Source organism: Gossypium raimondii, chromosome 11 (genome assembly GCF_025698545.1).
Source record: "Gossypium raimondii isolate GPD5lz chromosome 11, ASM2569854v1, whole genome shotgun sequence".
NCBI lineage: Eukaryota > Viridiplantae > Streptophyta > Magnoliopsida > Malvales > Malvaceae > Gossypium > Gossypium raimondii.
In genome coordinates this window covers 4,896,963-4,912,392 of record NC_068575.1, presented here as the reverse complement: position 1 = coordinate 4,912,392, position 15,430 = coordinate 4,896,963, and the positions used below count along the sequence as shown (strand labels likewise).

General features: G+C 32.0%; 2 protein-coding genes and 1 pseudogene across 6 annotated transcripts in view; 2 read left to right on the top strand and 1 right to left on the bottom strand.

Annotated features, from left to right (window-relative positions):
- Nucleotides 1–4,474, top strand: part of LOC105784769 (pentatricopeptide repeat-containing protein At3g14580, mitochondrial) — a 147,915-nt gene extending 143,441 nt beyond the window's left edge. Inside the window, exons 6-7 of one of the 2 annotated variants that reach the window (XM_052623788.1) lie at nt 3,516–3,570; nt 4,262–4,474. The gene's annotated coding sequence lies outside the window, so the exon portion shown is untranslated. The remainder of the gene's footprint in view (nt 1–3,515; nt 3,571–4,261) is intronic. The other variant, XM_052623784.1, reaches the window with a different exon arrangement.
- LOC105761361 (pentatricopeptide repeat-containing protein At3g14580, mitochondrial-like) lies at nt 438–4,474 on the top strand. 4 transcript variants are annotated; one of them, XM_052623796.1, is made up of 5 exons: nt 438–2,091; nt 3,095–3,218; nt 3,327–3,406; nt 3,516–3,570; nt 4,262–4,474. In XM_052623796.1, the coding sequence occupies exon 1, from the start codon at nt 486–488 to the stop codon at nt 1,734–1,736; it is 1,251 nt and encodes a 416-aa protein (XP_052479756.1). In that variant the 5' UTR covers nt 438–485; the 3' UTR covers nt 1,737–2,091; nt 3,095–3,218; nt 3,327–3,406; nt 3,516–3,570; nt 4,262–4,474. The 4 variants fall into 4 exon arrangements, with proteins under 4 accessions (XP_052479756.1, XP_052479757.1, XP_052479755.1 ...); XM_052623797.1 differs by lacking the exon at nt 3,516–3,570 and adding an exon at nt 2,923–2,976; XM_052623795.1 differs by lacking the exon at nt 3,516–3,570 and adding an exon at nt 2,309–2,976.
- A 1,348-nt stretch (nt 4,475–5,822) lies between these two features.
- On the bottom strand, nt 5,823–12,938 carry LOC128031967 (probable disease resistance protein At1g58602; annotated as a pseudogene).
- Between the last annotated feature and the right edge of the window lie 2,492 nt (nt 12,939–15,430).

Sequence of the window (15,430 nt, the reverse complement as noted above, 5' to 3'; positions counted from 1 at the left end):
TCTTAATATTTTCCAACATTTTACTACTTTTCCAATCACTTTGCGCCCTTTACTTTCATTTCATCTATCACTTTAATCCTTTGACCATTTCTGTATAAAAAAATTAGTGCATGTTTACGTGTTCGTCACTTAATTAATAATAAAATTCTCACTTTGGTCCTTATACTATAGTGATCCTCGATCATTTAAGCCAATTGATTGCGACTACGTGGAGGGTTAAAGTATATGGATGAATACTATAATATAGGAACCCTAACACATGGGATTTACGGAAATGATCAATAGACTAACATGATGGACGAAATGAAAGTAAGCAGGCAATTTACAGGGATCAAAATGAGATTTTCACTATATTACAGGGGCCAAAATGAGATTTTTCCTATATTACAGGGGACAAAACAAGTATTAAGCCTTTCCCTTACCCTATATACGTTTATAGTGCGAATAGCAGAAAGCTTTTAGCTCTCCAGTTTCTACCTTCTCCAATGGCCAAACGCATGATTTCACGTTCCCTTCTTTATTCTATCAAAAGCTCTTACCCCCAATATTTTCCCTCACTTTTTCAACATCCAATGACCACTAAAATCTCATCTCTTAAATCCCTTTCGTTTTTCTCCTCACTTTCCAGCTACCATCAACCAACCCACACCACTTCCCCTCCCCTTTTCAAACTAACCCACAAAGACTGGCTCTCCCCGACCGAAATCCTCAAAATCTTTGACAATCTTAAAGATCCAAACTCTCTCATTTCAGTCCTAGCCCAATACTCAGCTCGCAAGGATTATAAACCAACTGAACCTCTCTTCACTTTGCTCATCAACAAGCTCGCATATGCCCAGGATTTTGATTCCATTGAAAATATAATGGAAAAGCTCAAACGTGAAAAAGCCTGTCGTTTATCCGATGAATTCTTCCAGCATGTGATTAAAAAGTATGGGCATGTCGGAGGTCGAATCAAAAGGGCAATCGAGATCCTTTTTAGCATGCCAGAATATGGGACTTGGCCTAGTGTTAAAACCTTCAATATCGTATTGAGCTTACTCGTATCGAACAAACTATTTGATGTTGTTCACGAGGTTTATGGGAAAGCTCCCAATTTGGGTGTTGAAATCGAAGCTTGTACTCTGAATATTCTCATTAAAGGGTTGTGTGAAAATGGGAAATTAGAGTTTGCATTCCAACTGCTCGATGAATTTCCTAAACAAAGGTGTAAGCCTAATGTTAGAACTTATTCTACTTTAATGCACGGGTTGTGCGATAAGGGGAAGGTTGATGAAGCTTTTGAGTTGATGGGGAGGATGGAAACGGAAGGAATCGATGCTGATGCTGTTAGCTTTAATATCTTGATCTCAGGTCTTAGGAAACAAGGTAGGACTGATGAAGGTGTGAAGCTGTTGGAAATTATGAAAAAGAAAGGGTGTTATCCCAATGCAGGGTCTTATCAAGAGGTGTTGTACGGTTTGCTTGATGCTGCGAGGTTTATGGAAGCAAAGGAGATTATAGGGAGAATGGTTTTCGAGAGGGTTAATCCTAGTTTTGATTCATACAAGAAGTTGATTCATGGTTTTTGTAAGGGGAAGATGGTAAAGGAAGTTGATTGGGCTTTGAAACAAATGGTACGCCATGGTTTTGTTCCGAAAATGGGAATGTGGATTCAGATTGTTGACTGTGTTTTTGCAAGGAATAAGAACAACACTTGTGATTGCAGTTTACTTGGTGGAATCATCAATAGCTAGCAGCAATGCGATGTTAAATCAGTTATCTTGCGGGTTCAGCTTATGTTACCTGAGCACGGATACGAGTATAGGATAAGAGTGTCATATCTTCATACCAATACATGAATATGTGTTGAATATAAGTGTCAGATAAGGTTTTACTTCAAGAAAAAATAAGAAAATTGATTTGGCTTCGAAACAAATGGTACACCATGCATTTGTTCCTAAAATGGGGATATGGATTCAGATTGTTGGCTGTGTTTTTGCAGGTAATAAGAACAACAATTGTGATTGCAGTTTACTTGGTGAAGTCGTCAAAAGCTAGCGGCAGGGATATGAATAGCAATAGCAACTTAACCCCGTTGCCATCCCTATGGTATTATTAATTAAATTGTTTTTCTAGACTATATTAGTGTACTCACTTAATTCTGTTACTTGTTGATAATATTGATAGTACTTCAATTAATGAATTGTTGGTATATCAATATTACTCTATTAATCTTCATCTCCTTTCACCCACACATGAAATTGCATAGACTATAGCAAGAAAACCTTTTAAATTTGCATTCCTTTCCATAACTTTACATGGGCAGTAAACCAGAGACTGAAGATCAGATACGTCCACAATGATGAATGCTGGTGAAGTGATGCATAATTTCAACAGAATAGAGGAAGAAAGAAAAAGAGAGAAGAGAAAGAGAATCGAGGAAGAAGAAAGAATTGATTTCCTTCACAAAATGGCATATCTGCTCATTTCCCATGCCAGTTTCTATTATGGCTGAGAATTGGCAGCTACAAAGTCTGTTATAGGGCTGTTCCTCGAGCAGCTGTAACAAACAGTCAATACGCACCATTTTTATTCAACATCAAAACTTATAGTTTCATTAAACCCTCGGCCCTAAAACACAGCGTTCGACTAACTTTAGCTAACATTTTTATTTAATAACATGAAACTATTCATAATCAACTCATGGATCGACCACCATCGACTCGTGGTCTTCCCATCATCTTCATGCTTGACCACTTTCTCCTTGAGAATGACGAGGTCTCACAATCTCTGTCTCTTAATATAAAAAGCAGCCGAAAAACAAGAAAACCATTTAAAAACGGAGAAAAAGATATGCCTTTGTTTATGGACTCAGCTTGCTTGTGTAGCAACAAAAGTGAATATAAACAATGTATGTGATTCCTCCATTGTTTCTTGTAGATAATAGCAGAACTTTATGCACTTTTAACACTCGCTGTTACCCAATATTTAGAGGTTCAAGATTTCAACTTTTTCTTTACTTAAATAATACACCATTAACCCACTTTCTTCATGTCTATCTGTGTGTGTGTCTGTATATATATAACTTGGACTGGAACTTTTCATCCTTTAGGTTCTCAAGAGGTTGATGAATTCCCGTTTGGCGCAACATGGCAGACTTGGACCTATGTATCTCAACATTGAAAGACAAGTATCATTTCGGATGTTTCCTAGTGGTGCTAGATTCAATGTCTTAGGTTAGCAGTGATTTTAGTCCTTTCAAGTATTGATTTCTTACATGCTAGGTTTTTTATACTTATGCTTGTGCGTTGTTTTTCTTAATATTTGCCTGTAACATGTTTCAGGATTTTCCTCTGAAAATGGACTCAATAATGCTGCCATGATGGGCTATGCCTTTGATCCTAATAAAAATTATGTTTTCGTGGTAGGTTTGCAGTAGAAAATCCTTAATTTAATTTCTTATCATACTTGGTATCCGCATGTTTCAGTTGATCTTGAAACTTATGACATGATATGTTTGAAAATTTCATTAGATTGGGAAGTTGTCTGGTGGTGAATTTTATTGTGTCATCACTGAAAATCTTGCAGGTATATACGTTATTGAAAATTCCTTAACAGCTGTAATGTATTATCTTTGTTGTTTTAGGATTGTGGCTCGTGTTGTTGTGGATATTTATTGCAATTGATTGCAATAGTATTCATTAACATGATGTGATTGCAAACGTATTTGTGACCGCAATTTTAATCACAATTATATGTGTCATGTTGTTATAATCAAATATTGTCATTGGATTAAAGGTTTTCTTTCTATCTTTTCATCCTCTTTGCCAAAACAATCATCCTTAATATGGGTATATGAACATATATATGGCTGTGAAGAAAGTATATCAAGCCTTTGAAGAAACTTGCTTGTTCTTGGTTGAAGGTAGTGTCTTTTGAGTGCTAGATATTTCTCTACTGAGTTCGAGATGGGTATTTTGGGTACATTCTACATATTTTTATCTAACACTCATCAAGAGTTTTGGATATTTTGCATGTTTAGATTGAATGACATGTTTTCTTTACTCGAACTCAGATGTAAATGTTAGATATTGATGTATTTAATTTTTCTTCCAAGTATTTTCATATCGTTATTGAAGAATCGTGCATGTCCCATGGTCATGTATTGAGTCAAACTAACATAGCTTTTAATCCATATAATCATCTTCTATATATGTAATATACATATATTATCATGTGTGATGTTAGCTTAGTTGTTAGAAATGGTCGGTTTTTGCAGCTGATGAAGGTCCTAGGATGCGTGCTGAAGCCATTGCAGAAAGGATTTGTCAAGTGCTTGAACGTAATTGGAATATCTAATCTGTTCACCTTGTTTGCTCAACAGCTAACATTTTTTTCCTTTGATTACCCAAAATAGTCATACTAACAAATGTGGCTGTGATTTTGTATGGTATTTTGCAACATTCATATCTTAGCTACTGAGATTTTATCACACCTTGAACTACAAATAGTTATCTGTTATTCGCTCGTATCCTAATCCGAATAAGATATTGAGTTTTATAACGAAAATAATAGGATCATATTGAATTTTATAAATCTTTAGGAGATTTCTCCCATGTCGACCCTATATTTAAAGATTTGGACATTTCCATGTGCACACATTATATGTTCAATATTTTCATTGAATCCGATTTACATTTTGAATAAAAGATAAATGGGGATTCTTGTGGTTTTGATTTAAACTTATTGAATAAATATCATTTGAAATAATTAAGTGGATGTGAAATTTTCAATCGATTAAGTTGGATTTGAAATCTTTGATTCCCTTGAATTTTTTTTTTTAGTTTATTATCATCAAGATATTGTTGGTAGATATAAGAAGCAAAGCATGGGGATACAAAATCTTGAATTGGAATCTTTTTTCCTTAGATTCCTTTGCCTTTTATAAAGCATAGCTTGCTAAACCATCAAATGTTGATAAAAAATTCAAATTGTATCTTTTTTTTTTGTAAGACAATGTAATTTGGAAGTGTTATTAGTTGGTAATATTTAATTTTTCCTATTTTTGCTTTGAAAGTGTGGGATGAAGTGCAACCATTGAACTGGTATAATATCTTAACAAAGATTATTGAGTTAAGGATGATGAAAATATTAAAATATTATATTCTCTTATCGTATCCATATTCAAATATATATATATATATAAATATATATATATATCAAACAATTATATTTAAGTAAAACTGAAGAGTAGAAATGAACATTGACAACGAAGTGATGAATTTTACAATGGAACTAGAAAAGCATGGTCCTGCCTTCTCTTCTAATATTACATTAAGTACAGATAAAAAAAGAAAAAAATAAAAAGAGAAAGCAAAGCTAACAAATAAAGATAGGAATGGTGATCGTAAACCAAAGCTATGTGGGTTTGGTACCTTGCTAATCCAGACACCTCCCTTTCTTCCCGTACCTTATCTTGCAACCTTTTTATTGTAATTTGAAGAAAATAACAAACATTCAACCAGTCTGATGTCAACAAGCGAGAAGATAATTCCAAATCTCACAATATAACACACTTTCACACGCCACTTATAATAGGAGTTTTAAATCTAGATTTGATCCCGTGAATAGCAGTAGCTGGTGAAAAAATGGCGTCTTTACCTGAAAAGCAAAACTAAAAAGATCAATGTCCGACTTCCTTTAACTTTTAATAAATGTAATTATTCATTGGTGTGTTGACAAATGGAGTGAGAATGTGAGACAATGTCAAAAACGAAAGATATATAAGAAGCAAAGAAAGTAGGAATCATTTCCTAAACTAGAGGTTATGAAATTACCTCTCAATTATCAGTCAATCTACCAGATGTTTTGGAATATGATAGAAGGAACATGTTCGACTTTGTAGAAATCTTCTCCTCCTTCCTCCTCCAATCAATCTTTGAATGCCTTTGGCATTGATTCAATCTTCAGTTCTTTGAGGGTTGTAATGAACCTCAATCCCTCTGGAAGCATCTTCAATTCTGGGCAACCCGTGATCTCCAATCGCTGAAGAGAAGGCATGGCTCCTTCATCCACCTTCCACTCCTCCAATCTTAAGTGCTCCTCAAGGATTAGAGACTCAAGTTTAGGAAAACCCCGAGCAGAGCAAAACATTTCATTTCCTTTGAAATACCTTTCGAATCTAAGAATCCTTAAGTTAGGCAGCTTCTCTAGTGTTGGTATTGGATCTTCCTCAAACTTGCACAAACTCAACCGTAAGTAAGCGAGATGTGAAGAGAAGTAGTGATACTCTGGTAACTTACTTATCTCTGCTGCTATACTCAACTTGCAAATACTTGTACAATTTGAAAGGAGATGGGCCAAATGTCTTGGATCTATTGATTCGTACCCAGAGGTAATAATAGACAAGGAATGAAGATATTTACTTCCGATTATGGGTGGATTCTCGCCCAACTCCTCATTGAAATTTTCAATATTGAAGGGCAAATTTATCCCCAACTCTCTAAGATTTGTCATGTTGATAAGATCCTTCAGATAACAATTCTTGGTGTTGAAGTTCACAAGTGTTAGGAGTTTTCTCAAAGTACCCAACTTCAACTTAGTACTGCTTTCACATCTCGAAGGGAGATATAAATGTCTTAGTTGCTCCATCCTCCATATCACATTAGGTACATGAATTTTGTCACGATCAACTCTTAAATCCAAGGTTTGCAAGCACCTTAAGTTTCCTAGAGATGATGGCAACTTTGGCCATAAGAACTCAAGATCCTTTAGACTCAAGAATCTTAAATGGATGAGATTACCTATATCACTAGGTAACTTAAACCCTGCAAAACGATCACCTGTTGTTCTCTCATAGTTTAGGGCTCTTAGCAATTGGAAGTTGTTGAACATGTATCTCTAAATTCCCCGAATTTTAAGGAGTCCCATACCAGCTCGCGAAATCATAAGAATCAAATACAGTGAATTCAACACTTCCAAGGGAAAAGATTTGTCTAATTCCTCCTCCGGAAAGAACTCATTGAAGAACAAAAGTGACCGAATATTTGGACTTTTAATGCATTGTATGAAAAAAAAACTCATGCACAGAAACCCTACGGACCTTCCGAATCATAGATAATGAAGATGCATTTGATTGATCGACAATGAAGACAAAATTTTCTTGTTTTGCCTTTGATAAGCAAAGATCTCTCATCAGATCATGCATCTGAATTGTTTTGACCTTTAAGGTTGCCACATCTCTTTCTCGTACTTGAATCATGCACCTTTCCACAAGCTCCATTAAATAAGATTCCGCCACATCTTCCGCAATTTCCCCACCGTCTCTTTCTTCTTGCTTTGATGACACAATACCTTCAAAGAACCCATAATTGAATCAATCTATCCACATCTATCATATAATCCTCCGGAAAAAGGCTTAGATAGAGGAAACATGGTCTTAGATAGGGAGGCAAATCATCATAACTTAATGCTAACACATCCTCTGGTCCTTGATTTTTGCCTCTCTTCAAGTATGATTTTAAATTGTCAGATATCTTTTGCCATTCGTTTAATGAATTATTCTTTGTAGCCAAAATTCCTCCCAATACAACAATGGCTAATGGAAGCCCTGCACAATCTTTAACCATGTTCTCTCCTAACTTTTTCATTTCCACGTCGATTATATTTCCTGTATAAAAAATTAAGAATAATTTTTTAAAAAATGAAAATTAAGAAATAATTTAAATAGGTAAAAGAAATGTAAAAGTAGATGAACCCAAACTTATATTTTATGAATTTATCAAACAATTTTAATATAAATTTATCACTTATAAAGTTTAATTTTATTGCCGTTATTAACTACACTTGAAAAAATAAATCTATTTGAAAACTTTGAATACTTTATGGAACAATCAATACTAAATAAGAAACTTCAATCTCATTAATTTAAGAGGAGTTTCGAATAAATAAATAGATAATTCACTATCCAATTTGAAATCTAAAAAGAAAAATGATATTCAAAACAAAATTTACATATCTTTTTAAGGGTTGTTTGGAATTCATGCCTTATGGTTTTAAGGCTAATATTTAATACTCCAACAAAAAAAATAATAGAGGAAAATACTTTTAATATTTAAAGAATTATATAAAAAAGATTATGTAATTTTAAATTGGATATCCTGTTGATACAAATGAGATTATAAATAAGGGTCGAAAGATGTGTTGAGAGAATTTGGAGATAAAATTATAAGATTTTACTTATATTGTACAAGTTAAGCATACAAAACAATTAAATTAATCTCTTTTTTGTGGATGATTTTAACGGATTTTCTATCATAATTATTGGGAAATTATTAAAAGAATGTTTTGGAAGCTATTAAGGGAAGGGAAATTTTCGAACGAGATTGAGATAATTTTAATTCTGAAAACTAAATGTCTTGAATTAATGACATAATTTAGGTCAATTAGTCCTTGTAATTTTAAGTATTAAATCATATCGAAGATCATGGTGAATATTGAAAGGAGTTCTAGGGGTAGTGATTATTAATAGAGTCGAGTCTAGTTTTATTTCTGGGATTAGCCTTAGTAGTCATTATCCAGTAGTGTCACATTTGTTATTCACGAACGATTTCTATTCTTTTTGGACGCTAGTTCGTTAAATTGTAGGAGAATGATTAACTTGATTCAAGAATATTGTGCAGCTTCTGGACGAAGGGTCAACTATGATAAATCAAGCAACGTTTTTAGTGTGAATACTCCCAAAGGGACAACGAAAGGTTGATTCAAGAAGAGACTAACTTAGAGGTGGCAAATAATTCGGACGCCTACTTGGGTGTCCCTTCTTTGTGGGGCTTTGAAAACATTAACTTTGAGGCATATCAAAGATAAGGTCCTTACTTTAACCATATATATATATATAAAGGTCCTTACCAAACTTAAAAATGAAAGCGAAACGTTATCTTGAAGGGGAAGGGAGGTTCTTATTAAAGCAGTAGCATGCGCTTCAATGTATACGATATCTTTTCGAATTTCCTAAAAACTTATGCGTGGAAATGAATTCAGCAGAAGGAAAATGAGAGACGTATCCATTGAAAAGCTTGGAGGACTTCCTCTACTTGCAAAACAATCTTGACAGTTAGTCCAGGATCCTGATGCTCTTTGGGCTAGGATTTTAAAAGGACTTTTTTCCCCGAATTCTAGTTTACTTGAAGCTAAAAAGGAAGCTAGGTCATCATGGGTGTGGAGTAGCATTCTTGAAGGGAAAGCGTTTTTAAAAGGAGACTTTGATTTGGCAAGTGCTAAATGGCGAAAGCATCCACATTTGGGAAGATAGATGGTTGCTGGGAGTTAAAAGATAGGAAACAAAAGCATCCTAGAAGTATTGACGGATCCTTACCAACAAGAGTTGCTGAGATCATTTGTTTAGAAGAACTAAATTGGGACTTACCCAGTATTTCAATGTGGTTAGAAGATATTGAAATTGGGAAATTAAAAGTTCCTCTTCGTGAAACAGATGAGCAAGATAAATTGGTGTGGCCATTTACAGCTGTTGATCAATATTCGATGAAGTCAGGGTACAAGAAGTTGAGAAAGCACTATGGAAATGAGTCTTCTTTACAACCTTCCAGCTCTCACTTAATTGATAGGAGCACTTGGAAAGCTATTTGGAGCTTACAGGTACCGAACAAATTTAAAGTTTTCTTATGGAAATTGTGTCATAATGCTATTCCATCTCGTTTTAATCCGTGGAAAAGAAAGTATGTTTCGAACCCAATTTGTTGTTTATGTGGTATTGAAGATGAGACTTTGAACATATTTTTCTTAGTTGTAATTGGGTTAGGGGAATATAGTATGAGGCTTGTTTTGGTCTTCAAGGGCTAAATGATCAAACTCAATCATTTGACAGATGGTTCTCAAAGTTGTTACAAAGCTAGGTGTGAGGTTACAATTGGAGGTGTGAAACTTGGTTTGGAGAGAATTATTCGAAGGATTAATTGCTCCATGAATGAATTCTTATCTGCTCAATGGATCCTCTGTTCAAACAATAACTCTGATCGAACTAGGAAGTCAAATACTTGTGCTGATATTTGGGAGAAACCACCACAAGGTTGGGTTAAAGTTAATTGTGATGGGGCATTCGACACCTTAATAGCTTGTGTTGGTATTAGAGAAATAGGCAGAAATTTAAGTGGGAAGATTCTGGATGGGATTGGTAAAAGGATTAAGTGGATTCATGTGAGGTTGTCGAGGCTAAAGCTATGGTTGGATGGATTGAATTAGCTATGAAGAAAAAATGGACCAATGTGACAATCAAGACTGACTCCCAGACTATTGCTTCTAATATTAAGAAGAAAAGTCAAGATCGAAGATGGAGATTAAGGCTAGTCCTTCAGGTTTTTGATAAGCTGGTCATGCAACTTTCTTCTTTGAAAGTCAATGTTATCAGACGAGAAGCCAATAGGTTAGCGGATTGGTTTGCTAAATAGGGTCGTAAAGAGATGTGCTGGTTGTTCAAATCAACTACATCTTTCTTGGGCTTTACTCTTGATAACAATGGTTTACCTGCGCCTCCATCTTTCTGATGCAAGGATCCAGGATAAACATATAAAAGAATACCATGAAAGTGCTTAAGAAACTAAACAAACATATAGTCCAATAATTAAGATAAGGTAATAATTTACATTAGAATGATCCTAAAAATTAAAAATTTTTTTGTCACATTTTCAAATTTTAAAGACATGAATTATTATACACTCATCCATAGAGAAATTATTTTATGGACTCTTCTGATCACATTATTCATGGTCCCTTTCCAATTATTTAACAACATTTCAACAATTTTTTCCATGTCATTGACACATAATTTTGGTAATTTTTTTACCTTGAATCTATAATCCTAAACCCTAGATCCAAAACATAAAATTTCAAGCTTGCAACCCCAAACCCTTGAACCATAACCTAAACTCGTAACCCATAACCCTGAACCTTTGAACTTTAAACTTGAACCTCGAATTCTGAACTTTAAATCTCAAATCCAAACCTTAAACTATGAGATTCGGGGTTCAAGGTTTAAGTTCAGGGTTCGAGTTCAAGGTTCGGGGTTTTGGGTTCAGGATAAAATAATTATCAAATTTATGTTCAATGACATGAAAAATATTACACAAAAATTACTATTTTTTAAAAATTGGTTGCACAAAAATAAAAATTTTAACTTATGAAAAAAACAAAATGATTAAAACTTGTAAAAGAAGAAAAGATGTTTGTTTATAATTTAAAAAATTAATTATTTTAAATAATTTAATTAAAGTTAAATTAAGTTGGAGAAAATATTAAATACAAATGAGTGTACAATAATTCTTTGTTATCTTAAAATTTAACATGTGACATTATTTTGTTGGTGCCTAAAATTATATTTTTAAGATGATCCTAATATAATTTATTCCGGTAAGTGATAGCAAGTTATTAAAAATTATAATATAAAAGATAATGAATTTACCTATTAATTATATTTGCATGCGTGTACCATTAATTGATAAACCCCAAAACCTTGATTTCTTTTATTTATTTCATATTAAGGTTTTGAAATTTTTAAATAAAATAGATTTTATATATTTTTAATTTTAATTATTGTCAAAAAGTTTAAAATGAAAAATAAATTTAGCATATAACAAGAATTTTGCTATATGTATATTTACCTGTTTGAGGAAATACAATCTTTTGAAACAATTCCCAACTTTGTTGATCGTTTAGGCACTTCAACTCTGAAATAATATACATAGTTATTTTCCATAAAAGGAATAAGAGTATTCAACTTTACCTAATTAAGAAAATTTTACCTCTTATTTTCCATAAAAGGAATAAGAGTATTCAACTTTACCTAATTAAGAAAATTTTACCTCTTATGTCAGCATCTGAAACTATCCCCTTGTTTCTAGAGGTGAGCAATATCTTGCTAGTGCTATCACGGCCCGTTGCAACTGGAAAGGCAGGTTTTAGACTATCCCAAGCTTCACTGGTCCAAACATCATCAAGTATCACCAGACACTTTTTATCCTCCAAAGTTTTACACAACTTCTCTGCTAATGCTTCATCTGTTATCTTCCTGTCATCTAAAATTTTGAAACCAGATAGAATGTCTTCCCAAACATTTCTTTTCCGGCATGGTTGAGAAACATATACAAAAGCCAAGTGATCGAAATAATCAATAACCTGACGATGGTGATATATTTTCTTGGCGAGAGTGGTCTTTCCCAGACCACCCATGCCCCATATTGTAACAACCTTGCATCCACTTTCGTTCGTAAGAACTTTGACCAACCCCTTGGTATCATCAACTAGTCCAACAATATTATCATCCATAATATGTGGATAAGGCCGCCTTGATTCTCGTCTTTCAGTTGAAGAACTTGATTCTTCTCCTCTGTTCTTTAATTCCTTTACTCCGTAGGCCTGTAGTCGTCGGACCAAGTCGTTGATTCTTTCTATGATTTTCTCGATTTTTGACCTGGTTTTGTGGAGCATCCATCCCTCTTTCAAACAGCAGGCTGATCTTTTAATACAACTCGGAAGACCTCCTTTGTTTTTGGATCCAATCTTGAGAGCAAATTCCTCGACAACATCCTCAGCATCATAAGCAAGCTCTCTGATTTCAGCAACCCAAAGACGAATCCTCTCATCCGTTGATTGTTTTGTCTCTGCCTCCATTAAGGAGCTTTGCATCCATTTGAGCTCTGTTTGCAGACGATCAACTTGCTCCTCCACACCCCATAGGTATATGGCTTCCTGAGTTAGCAGGTTGCCAATTGTTGTCACTGCAGATGTCACAGCAGCCCAAGCCATAATAGTGATTGAGCTCAGAAATTTCTTTAAAATCTTGAATTTGGATTTCAAGATGTGAGTGCAGAAATCTTGCTGGGAAAACAATTGCAAGAAGCAGTTCTTATTTAATAGAATGAGAATACAAACAGAAAGGTAGGTACGTAGAACAAAAGTAGAGTTTATTTGTTTAAAATTTTTTTTAATTTAAAAGTAAAATGAGTGGACGACTTTACCTAATACTACTTTATCAACTCACTTTCACTTTACCTAATACTACTAATCTTTGTACTTTGATGATCCCTTGTATAATGCCTTCACATAGACAGTACATAATTTTTAAAAAAATTAAACTGTTAAAAATATCATTTATTTTTACCATATTACTAAATTAACATTTCAAAAACAATTATAATCAATTTAAAAAGTGAAAATATATGCTTGTAGTTATATTGAAACAAAAGTTGTGATAATCATAATAAATTTAAATTTATTGTTTGAAAAAGAAATATATATAAAATAAAAAGTTGTGATATATATTTAAATTTTTATTGATCATATTTTATTATTTAAAATATTGTTTATATATTCAATTAGATTTTATGAATAATTAATATTAGTTACTTAAAAAATTAAAATTTATATTTCATATATTAAAATATTAACAACAAATTATAATAAATTATTTTATATTCTTACTAAAATATCATAATATTAACTAATTTAAACATTATAAATCTTAAACTAAACAGTTAAATCTTAAACTAAACTTTCTAAAAGTACTCCTCAAAATTATCATTTTACAATACTTTTTAAAAATACTTTTAAAAGGAACACTAAACTAACAAATTTCCCAAAATCAATACTTGTTTCTTGATCTGCTGATTATAAAATTGGAAAAAGGAAGACTAGGAAAGTATTTTATTTAAAAGTATATAGTCAGTCTTATTTAATTAGAAAAAGGAAGAGTAGGTAAATGAGTGGAGGACTTAATCAACTCACTTCCACTTTATCTAACACTAATCTTTATACTTTGATTATCCATTGTATATGGCCTTTACATATACCCTATCAACATTTTTTTTCCACCATAATGTATATGTATAATCTATCCATATTATATATAAAAAAAGTACGAATTTAAAAAATATATCTACAAAAATATCTTTTATTTTTCATCATATTATTAAATTGATATTTAAAAATAATTATAATTAATTTTTAAAAAATTGGAAAAAACATATCATGATAGTTATATTAAAATAAAAGGAGTAATTATCATAATAAATTTAAATTTATTATTTTGAAAATATATATTAAAATTAAAAATTTTGATAATATTGTAAATTTATTTGAATTTTAATTTGATAATCGGATCAGTGCTATTATCTTTTAAGTTACATTAAAATAAATATTTTCGATAAATTTTAAAAGATATGTATTCGGATACAGGCAATTGAAGTGCTTTCAATTCTTGACAACAAAACTAGTGAGTATAAAAAGGTATATTAATTTTCTCATGTTTTAATTTTTATTTATTTTAAAAAATTATTATCCTAATCTCTTATTGAACTTTTAAATTTTGATTTTAAATAATTCCCCATTTTATTTTTTTCTCGTCTTTTAAAATATCAATTTCTAGTCCTTTGGATTTTTTAAGCTCTTAAATTTTTTAAAAAAGGTGAAAGTTTCCGTCAATTCACCTTGTTTTCCATTTTGTCATTGATTTTATTTTTTATGAGATAATTAAAGAGATATTTTAATTTTAAATAAAATTTAAAATTTATCAAAATACTGTTAAAGGAATTTTATATTAACTTATAAATAGGTTATTGTTCGATTTCCTCACTAATTGTTTGGGAGTGTATTTAGACACTCTTTAAATAGAAAAAAATATGGGTCTTAATAGAGAGATAAATCACCGTAACTTAAGGTTAATGCACCAAAATTCCTCCCAATATAATAATGGCTAATGGAAGTCTTGCACAATGTTTAACTATGTTTTTCCTTAACTCTTTCATTTTCATATCGATTCTATTATCACCAGAATTTTTTTTTTATAATCCTTATCAAGGATTGAGCCTTCTTGCTTTGTTATGGTAGATGTTACATAATGTATGTGAATCAATATTGAGTGTTGGTTTAAGATGTGTGGATTTTAGTTTAGATGTCTTAATCACATGTTAACATCTTTAATATAATATTGTCACCAAAATTGGAGCTAATCTAAAGGTTTCCAATAAAATAGCCATTTTTAATCCCTCTTTGTCACTCTCTCATCTACCACATTTGGATGGCTGCTAATGCCATAGTTGGATTAGATCTAAAACGAGTGTCGGATTTAGATATAAGTCTAACTTTATGTTCAACAAGACTACTTTTTAATTTTAAATTTCTTTTTCTTCAGCATTATAGCATTTACTAATTCTAGTACCATAGCTAGACCAAGTCAATTTTTTATTTAAAAAAAGTCATTTTTAATAATAAAAGCAATTTCTATGAAGTCTTTTAAAGTTATTTTAAAAATTAAATAAAAATACAATAGTGTTGGAATTGAATAATTATTTTAAAATTATTTACTGTTACTGTTGATAATACAAGTTTAAATGATGTTGTTATTGGTTATTTGAGAAAGAAATTTATACTACGGTAT

Bases quoted from the DNA above. Each gene is read 5' to 3' on its own strand.
- LOC105761361 (XM_052623794.1), top strand. From the start codon at position 486: ATGGCCAAACGCATGATTTCACGTTCCCTTCTTTATTCTATCAAAAGC.